At 38.9% G+C, this 10,274-nt stretch overlaps 1 protein-coding gene across 1 annotated transcript; it reads left to right on the top strand.

The window, feature by feature from the left end:
• Positions 1 to 4,698: 4,698 nt before the first annotated feature.
• LOC115795788 (gamma-interferon-inducible lysosomal thiol reductase-like) lies at positions 4,699 to 9,712 on the top strand. Its single transcript, XM_030751877.1, has 7 exons — positions 4,699 to 4,950; positions 6,221 to 6,409; positions 6,607 to 6,681; positions 6,919 to 7,005; positions 7,125 to 7,277; positions 9,284 to 9,352; positions 9,480 to 9,712. The coding sequence occupies exons 1-7, from the start codon at positions 4,819 to 4,821 to the stop codon at positions 9,543 to 9,545; spliced, it is 771 nt and encodes a 256-aa protein (XP_030607737.1). The 5' UTR covers positions 4,699 to 4,818; the 3' UTR covers positions 9,546 to 9,712.
• Positions 9,713 to 10,274: the final 562 nt, after the last annotated feature.

Here is a 10,274-nt window from a genome sequence, read left to right on the forward strand (position 1 = left end):
TATGATCAAGGTCGACCTCCATCTTCCAGTCACAGGCTGGGTCGAGGAGGGTTGTGCTCACTCTTGCTGATGACTTCACCAGATGTTCTCCTGCTCTCACGATGGTAGTCCAGCCAGTGGAGGAATGAGGGCATTGGTGCCAGTTCTTTCTTCTAGTGTAGTGGCCTTGGGACTGGCTGGTTTTGCTCACTGGTTTTGTGCCTCAGAGTTGCTGGACATTAGCAGAGGGCACAGCAGGGGTGAAAGTAAAGAAAGTTTTTTGTTTGTTTTTTTTTCTCATTTCAGATTGTTTCTGAACTGTTCCTGCTATGCTGGAGCCTCAATTCTATAGCTTTTCTCCCCTCGGAGCTCGAGGCTTTCGTCAACGGCCAGCCTTTAAAACTGTTCATCGCTACATTTAATGTCTGTCTGCTCGTTACAAAATATCCCAGTTAAAAGCAAAGAGAGATTCACTAATTGTGTCTCATGTTATTCTGCTCAAGTTCAGCAACACAGCACAACTTGAAAACACCTCCAAAACAGGTGCATTTGATTTAATGGACTGCATTATTTTATACAGGTGATGAACAAACATTAAAAACCTCTGTTTGCATTGGGACAGGACGAACAATAAAGAAGTTAAAATCTACAGACTTTTAATTAAAAATAACAAAAACTACTGAACTGACAAATTTTCAATTTCTCATCAGTTTCTCATCTTGGAGCCCTTTTAAAACAAAGTGTCACTCTCAGCTTCCCCTTTATTATGCACATTGTTTATCCCAACATCTAAACTGTTTAAACTTATCTGACGAGACCCTCTGTCACTTAAATCAAACTTACACTTTTCATTAAATGCCCTCAGAACCCAGAGTGCGCCAAGCAAAACTGTAATAGTTTTCTTATAGATGAAACATGATGTAGACGAGGACTGTAAGACTGCAGGGCCACTTAATGAAATCTTACTTTTGTTTTAAAATAAAAGCAGTTCAATAAATTTAATCAGAAATGTATGTGCTGCATACATACACTCCTGATCAAAATCTTAAGACCAGTTAAAAACTTGCAAGAATTTGCATTTTGCACTATTGGATCTTAAGAAGGTTCTAAGTAGAGCTTCACAACGCTAAAAGAAGAAATCGGTGCAAGAGACAAAAACTTTTGAGCAGGGAATCTTTTGAAAACTGCATTTACACTCAAACATGATTTTTTCAGCTGATCAAAAGTTTAAGACCATAGCCTTTAAAACCCAAAAGCTGTGCAAAAATTTGGATTCCATGTCATTTTCTGTCAAGTCTTTACACTGTCAAGACCTCCTGATGGCAAAAGCATAAAAGCTCACTGACTTTGAACGTGGTAGGATTGTTGAGCTGCATAAGCAAGGCCTCTCACAACATGCCATCGCTGCTGAGGTTGGACACAGAAAGTCATTTTGCATTTTTTAAATGATCCTGAGGGTTATGGAACAAAAAAGTCAAGTGGTAGACCAAAAAAATTACACCAGCGCTGAGCCGCAGGATCCGATTGGCTGTCCGTCAAGACACGGGACGATCCTCTACCCAAATTAAGGCCATTTCTGGTGCTGAGTGCAGCCCAATAACCATCAGATGGCATCTGTGAGGGAAGGGCTTCAGAAACAAATCTTCAAAGGCCACGTCTTCTTCAACGCCACAAAATTGCCCATTTGGACTTTGTAAGGATGCACCAAACATGGGACGTTGAAAGGTGGAAGAAAGTTGTCTTCTCTGATGAGAAAAAATTTAACCTTGATGGTCCTGATGGCTTCCAATGTTACTGGCATGACAAGGAGATCCCACCTGAGATGTTTTCTACATGGCACAGTGGGGGGGGGGCATCATGATTTGGGGTGCGTTTTCCTTCAATGGAACAATGGAGCTTCAGTTTGTGCAGGGGTGTCAAACAGCAGCTGGCTATGTGGAGATGTTGCAGCGGGCATCCCTCATGACTGAGGGCCCTCGTCTGTGTGGTAATGACTGGGTTTTTCAACAGGACAATGCTGCAGTTCACAATGCCCACCTGACAAATGACTTCTTCCAGGAGAATAACTTAGATCAGGGGAACATGCAGGATGGTCCAAAAGAGTGATGTTATCTGTTATCTGATTGAGAACATTTGGGGATGGATGGCAAGGGAAGTTTACAAAAATGGACATCAGTTCCAGACAGTGGATGCCCTTCATGAAGCCATCTTCAACACTTAGAGCAATGTTCCCACTAGCCTCCTGGAAACACTGATCAACAAGAATGGTGGAGCTACTCATTACTGAGTCCTTTTTTTGACACTTTGATTTCTGTTTTGAGGGGGTTTGGGTTTTTTTTTTTTGAGCTATGGTCTTAAACTTTTGATCAGCTGAAAAAATCATGTTTGAGTGTAAATGCAGTTTTCAAAAGATTCCCTGCTCAAAAGTTTTTGTCTCTTGCGCCGATTTCTTCTTTTAGCGTTGTGAAGCTCTACTTAGAACCTTCTTAAGATCCAATAGTGCAAAATGCGAATTCTTGGAAGTTTTTAACTGGTCTTAAGATTTTGATCGGTAGTGTAGCAGCACACCCCCTGCTCTCCCTCATGCTTTTGGGATAGTTCGCTTTGTCCACCCTACCTTCATCTGCTTGACCAATAGAGTAGCTCCAGTTCTTTGAAACTGTCTAACAGCATTTTAGGCCCCCAGAACACTTTAAAATACAGCCTATAGTTAAACTGATAGTAATTTTTGTTAGCTTGAATAGGTTTTGCTGCTGACCATACACAGGAGTACATTTAGTATCCACGTTATCATACTCCACTTAGCACTCACCCAGAAAGAAGTGATAAATGAAGGAATCAGACTATTGTCGAGTCAGTATTATTTTTGCACCAACAGGGTGCAAAGAGCTATTGGCTGAAAACTTGGCATAACTCAGCATATTGTGCAGCGTGCCCTTAAAACAAAAATGTGAGGAAACTGGACAAGAGGAAGACAAAAAACAAAACCAAAGTGGCCGAACTAAAAAAAAAAAAAAAAAGATTTACAGCAAATGAAGAGTATCTGAAAGTCAGGTCCTTAAGAAACAGGACACAGGACCTGAAAGATGCATCTCAGCTGATCCAGCTGCTGTTCACTGTGGTCTCATCAGAAATGGTCTCTGTGGAAGGGCGACTGCCAGGACATTTCAACATTACTGAAGCAGTGTGGGATCATCATGACGGAGAACAGAACAAAATGCAGCCAACATCCAACGAAGAGCTTTGAATATCCTTCAAGAAGCCTGCAAAACTATTCCTGAAGACTTTTAAAGGAATGACCAGAAAGCTGCCTCAGACAGTTCAGGCTGTGCTGAAGGATAAAGGTCATACCAAATATTGACTTTTAAACTTGTTAGAATTGTACAGTGTTTTTGCCTTATATACTGTTTTTCCATGTATGATGTATGTATGTTTGTACTTGTTTTAATAAATTTAATAAATTGCTGCACCCATTTCCCATTTTCCTATCAAAATATAAAGACTTTTGCACAGTACTGTAGAAATGGGGGCATTTAAAATCAAAACTATTTGAGCAATGATGCAGTACAGAAGCAAGACACTAAGGGTTTTGTGATTTTGGTATGACCTACAGACATTGTGTTATTTCTTTTTACATACAGTTGGGTTTTCTTCATGTTAATCCAACAGTGTTCAGTTTTGTGCCAGCTGATCACTGGGCTCTATTGATGAAACAAAATTTCCTCTTAATTTTGTTGTAAGACCGCAGACTTCAGTTTAGCCTCAGTTACTGTACATGTTAGGCCTTGTGTGCAGAGACTTTAAACTGATTCACAATATTTGCCTTTGTTTTTTCTCCCCACCCTAATTTGTACTCTGCCTCCCTGCCTGCCTGTGTATTTGGTCCTGGGCCTTCAAAGTGAGCCTCACACCACAAACTGCATTTCACAGTAAAGACAGAAAAGGAAAGAAAATGTGGAAGTCCCCCCACACAAAACAGCAAATGGTAAAAGGACTGATTTTAAATGCAGTGCGGTACTTTAGCTTTACAGTACACCCAAAACAAAACACGGGGCAGGGTGACTCATGCAGTCATGGCTCTCAGCACTGATTTTTAGATGACAGCTGAGAGAGATCATGTGAGACTCACCAGGTAAAACTTATATAATGTTCAAAGTTTGCAATGTTTTTCTGCATGTGTTTTTCTCATGACTCTTCCTGAAAAAGACCTTTGAACTACCTCTATCTTGTAATAGACACCAAACTTCCCCACTCTTCTTTTCCTTTACAGTATAGGTGAAGATTTATAGCAGAGATGTTGCCTCATTTTAACATGCTCTTTTGAATGCTCACAGCAGAATAAACTTTTTTCCAGTACCAGTATATACTTGTAGTAATAATAATTCATGGCACACAAATTAATGAGTGTTATGAAATGAATACCTTGCAGAATTTTATGATAAAAATAACACGTCTATATCTTCCCATTTTCTTTGTGAAACATTGTTCGTCTTGGTGTTTGAACACCACATTGTTTTCTATTGATGCACTTGAAATATTCATGTAGTTAAACCATTTCAGACTTTCTGAACTTCAGGATGTGTAAACTTACTACGCATCTGCACGCAAATCACATGACAGTTTATTACCGTTTCCTCAAGCGCAGAAGCAGCTCTTTGGATGGACGTCTGCTAGTTACAAGTGACGCTGAACTTGAGAGCCAATCAAAAAAAATAAGGAAGCACAAGGCAGCGAAGTCCAGTATTTAAAATCGCAACCCGCACGGTGGTTTGTGGGTTAGCGTAGTGTCGCGGCCGAGCTCAGTTTATTAATAGAAAGGAAGACCGGTTGCAGGCGAAGATGAAGGCACTACTGCTGCTTGTTTTGGCTGTTGGGTTCAACGTCCAGTACGGTGGCAGCTCCATGCACTCTTCATGCTCCGAGTCTCCATTAAACTGGTGTTCTTCTCTGGACTCGGCTGTTGAGTGTGGGGTAAGCAATTTTTAAAAGTTAGCATTTATTAATAGCTCAGTTTGAATGGCTGGTGTCCGTTAAACTCACAACGGACATTAGATATAAAGTTATCTCCTGTGTTGACAGCGATAGTCACGTTAATAGGCTAGACAATCGATAAAAGTTTCTGTATTCATGAATAAAATGAACTCAGGGAAAGCAGAGCAACACCAATGAGTCTGCGGATGTGTTCACAGCAGTCCAGCCAGCGGCCGCTTAAATTTTCTTGCGCTTCTACTCAAAGGTTTATGATAGTGCTTCACCTTCGTTCAACGGACCAAAAAAAAAAAAAGAAAAGAAACAAAAACCTTTTTTTTTTTTTTTTTTTTTTCCACAACACTTTAGATTCCTGCTGTACTTCTTTAGAGCAGTCCGGCAAAATTATGTTAGAAGTAGAAATGTGAATAAAGGACATGTTTGTGTGTATTTTGATAACGTTCAGCTATAGTTTATATACTATATTATGTAAGTGAAAAGTAAAACCTATCACAATGGTAATCTTGGGTCAGTAAGTTTGACCGAAGTGACAAAAATAAATTGATAGGATGTATAAAAAGGCTTTTTGGTGTGAAGAGTGATCAGCAACTACCATAAAACATAGAAGCGCCAGAAAATGCGGCGGCTGAAAATACAGAGGGTGGAAAAAACGACCTCGGAGTGAGCGGAGGCAGTCTCTTATCAAAATCAGTGTCATCCCTAAAGCGTGTTTTTCTTGGTCTTTGTTAACTGGTGCAACAAAGAACCAGTAATTTTTCGATTCTAAGGAACTAGGAAGTGAAACTCTCGAACTTCAATGCCGGTTCATTGCCAGCTGTGTGGTTTTTGCATGCTCGATTAACCAGCTAGTTAAGTTAGTAGGCATACAGTGAATGCAAGACCTGGTCATTTCAAGCCTGACAGACTTATTAACCAGATTACAGTCACAATTAGAATACATTAAATAATATAAATATAATACAAAATGTAAAAATAAATGTAATCTGCAACACAGGTAATTTGTATATGCTGTCCAACAGTCAATAAAACTGGCTAATGCACAATTTGAATCTCTCTTTGTGCAGCATTTTCAACTGAAATGGGTTTGATCTGTAACAACAACCAATTATAACCACATGCTATTGATGGGAAGTCATAGTCTAAAACTCTGTCAGTGACAGTGAGCTTCCTGTAGCTTCTTGCAGTCACCCTGACAGCTTACCTGACATGGTGGTGTGAGACGCTGACCTCCCTGCTTTGCTCTTTGTTGTAGGTTTTGAAGTCGTGCCTTCAGTCAAACTTCAGCAAGTCCCGTCAGACAGAGGATCTCATCGAGGTGGGGCTTTACTATGAGAGTCTGTGCCCTGGCTGCAGACAGTTTTTCGTTTTGATGCTCTTTCCCACTGCAATCCTGCTGGATGACATCATGGCTGTTAAACTGGTGCCCTTCGGCAATGCGCAGGTAAGCAGTCAGCCAAGCAGCTCGGATGTAGACTGGGATTGAAAATCTACTTTAATTTTTGAGTAGTGCACAGAAGACTGCAAAAACATTTGTGGTCACAAAATGGTCAAACACAATCCAAGAGTTGGCTTCGCTACACCTGACAAAAAGGGGAAAAAATGAATGTAAGTATGTCATTAGCATCTCTTCCATTCCAGGAGAGCGGAACGACGGGGAAGTACGTTTTTACTTGCCAACATGGAGAACAGGAGTGTCTGGGCAACATGATTGAGGTAGTGTTACACTCCAGACACACAAATGGCTGAAACTACTGAACAATGCATCATGTACAGTGTGGATTTTGGAAAGCTGTGTGCAAAGCATCTTGTTGTATAGACTCAAAGAAATGCCCAAAGTACAGAATGCTTTATAATAAATAAATAATCATAAAAAAGAAGCATATATATATTTAGGAAGTATCTTATAATGGCTCAATAGTGACACTAATTTTCTTTTTTTCTCTCTTCCAGACTTGTATAATGAACATGTCCCAAATGGCTTTTCCGATCATCTTCTGTATGGAGTCCTCTTCTGATGTCGTCAATTCAGCCAAAGCTGTAAGGGCATGCGTGTGTGTGCGTGCGCGCATTTAATTTGGATGGTGTATAAGTCCTGTCCTGTCTTTATGGTCACTGATAAAAGTTGCTGTTTTATGTCCCACCATGTTTGCTTGTAGTGTACTGGGATTTACGACCCTGGCTTGAGTTGGGACAAAGTCATGGGCTGCGTCAATGGGCCTCTGGGAAACCAGCTGATGCATCAGAATGCCTTGGAGACCGCTGCCCTGAAACCTCCACATGAATATGTACCCTGGATCACCATTAATGGGGTAAAGCTTTAGTGCTGTAACACAATATCCTGTAAACTTCATGGTATTCACTTCATTTCTTTTTTGTTATATAGCACCAAATTGCAACAACAGTCACCTTGAGGTGCTTTTATTGTAAGGTAAAGAGAACCTACAGTATGAGAGAAAACAATCGCCCTACGGTATGAGCAGCATTTGGGGACAGTGGGAAGAAAAAACTCTTTTAACAGGAAGAAAGCTCCTGCAGAACCAGGCTAATAACTGTGACTGTATGGGGATGAGAGGGAAGAGAAAGAGGGATTGGGGGGTGGGGAGGAGAGCACAGTGAGACAAGACAAAATGCAAACTATGAGAGAGGGAAGACAGACTTTAATAACATGCAGTAGTAATGTATAAACACATGAGGAGTGGAAATTGTCCCCATTATTCTGGGTAGAAACATAATGAAGAGGAGGTGAGAAACTATAAAACATCAGACTGGAACACAGAAAATAAAAACAGATTTCATGTTGACACGGTCTTCAAAAGAAGTGGTGTTACATTTACTGTGAGTCTGACACTTGATCTGCCTCAAAGCCCAAATCTGTAAGTGAAAGAAAGCTGCCATTCATGCTTGTGACACTACAGCTTGATACAACTCCAAAGCTCACAGGGACACGCTGCCTTCTTTTTGCTTGACAAGATGTAGCATGATGATATATATATATATATATATATATATATATATATATATATATATAATATATTAGGGGTGGGACTTTAACGCGTTAATTTCGATTAATTAATTACAGGGAAATTAACGCGTTAAAAATTTTAACGCATTTTAATCGCACTTTGCACCGTGGAACGTTTCTCAGTGCGCGAGTTCCCGGCATACAGATTATATCGACGCACAATGTCCAAATTAGGGGCCGCATCGTTCGAAGGACCCGGCCCACGTCTTTCGCAGCCCACGAACTCCACAAAGGCCGGAAGTGAGCAGCTAGCCTTCATATCAGCTGCCGTCACCTCTGCGTAGCTCATGTCGCCTAGCAACCGTGAGTGCGAAGCACAGCTGTGTAAAAGCAGCTGATTAAACGGAGAACGAACTTTTTCTCCTTTTTGTGGTTTAATTTTAAATCTTTAATTCAAAATAAGCTGTTAAAACAAGCGTAACACATTTCAACATCAAGGAATACAGCTGAGCTAATGATTAATTTCCAACTATAACAAGTGAGACATTAATGTTGAATAAAACTATCCAGTTATGATGCTTAACTTTAATTTCAGGAGTTTGCTCATCACAGGAGCACTTCCACCCTTCGTTGGTCTGTGTAGTAGACTGGTGGGAAAATAAACAACATTTTGAAGTTTAAGCTTATGTATATTGATTTATTCATCAACCAAACTTAAATGAATATTTATCATGTTAAATATTGAAATGCGATTAAAATGCGATTAATTTCGATTAATTAATTACAAAGCTTGTAATTAATTCGATTAATTTTTTTAATCGAGTCCCACCCCTAATATATATATATATATATATATATATATATATATATATATATATATATATATATATATATATATATATATATATATATATATATATATATATATATATATATTAGTGAAGTTTTCAACATCAAAGTCTTCTTTAATAGGATTGTTAGTGTTAACTTTAATATATAATAATATAGATATAAAGAAAAAAGAATTTTTGCTGTTATGATAGTAGTTTGATTATTGTGATTACTGTGAATCTTCACTTAAGATTCACAGTAAGATTTCCAGGATCTGTAGTGCAATAAGAACAAGTGTGTGTCTCACCCAATTTCACTTTTGTAAGACTGTTTGATGGCATTTGTGTGCCAAATCAGATTGTCCACAAGACAAGAACATTTTCCTAGCACTCTGGGACTTTGAAATGATCTTTCAGCCTTTGCAGCTGTCACTTCTGTTGTCATTAGACCTGTCTACTGCCTTTTTTTTTTTTTTTTTTTTTTTTGGCAGCTTTGGGATTATTAATTTTCATTAATTTGTAGGAGCATTCAGATGACCTGCAGCAGAAAGCTATGACTTCTCTCTTCTCTCTGGTCTGCAGCATGTACAAGGTACAGTTTGTTAAGCAAATCTTTTTCACTAATGTCTTCCAGATATTTGCCTTTTAATTTATTCGGACTTGATCTTTGGCCTTTAACAAGCCAATCGTATTTTACTTTTTTTTTCTTTCATTTTCAGGGCACTAAGCCTGCAGCCTGTGGAGGGAGCCAGATGCACTACCAAAATTACTGCCAGAATAAGTGAGGGCGCAACAACTCTGCACAAGCCTGTTAACCAGCTCTGTCCCAGCTGTGGCCACTAAACAATAAACACTGACGAATGTCATCAAATCTTTCTGTTTTTATTTGTGTGTTTGCACATTGTTTCTACAATAAAGATTTTATATCACTTCACTTTTGTAATTCCCAAAACATCAATACACTTTGCTTTCTGTAAAAAAGTGTCATCATTGAATTGGTATCTTTGGAAAACATAAAATCACAGATGTTTTTTGCAGAAATGACAGTTGGGTTTTGACCTATTTGAAGTGTTCTTTATTAAGCTAGTCATAAAGAGTTTGTTTAGATGGAGCTGCACAGCATAAATCATTGGTTTCTAGAAGTAATAGAGTTGTATTTACATTAAACATGGAGGTTACTCAAAGAACTGTTAATGATGTCATAGTGCACTATTAAAATGGTTATTCTGAGCTTATTAGATCTTTGAAACCAATACAGTCAACCAGATCATCCTTAGATTTGATGTTTATCACACATAACAGAGATGCAAAGTTTTGAAAATTATACATCATACACAAAGTGCATGTCAATAAGCAGTCTAAAGCTCATACCTAAGGGCCCTGAAAACAGTCGGCCATATACTTTCGGTTTTTTTGTTTTTTTTTTTTAAACCTGAGTTCATGTGGGTTCTGCATCACAAGGTATGGGGTTATTAAAGTTAACAACATTTCTTGAATCTTTAACACGGACTCAG

The sequence above is a fragment of the Archocentrus centrarchus genome, chromosome 17 (assembly GCF_007364275.1).
Source record: "Archocentrus centrarchus isolate MPI-CPG fArcCen1 chromosome 17, fArcCen1, whole genome shotgun sequence".
Taxonomy (NCBI): Eukaryota; Metazoa; Chordata; class Actinopteri; order Cichliformes; family Cichlidae; genus Archocentrus; species Archocentrus centrarchus.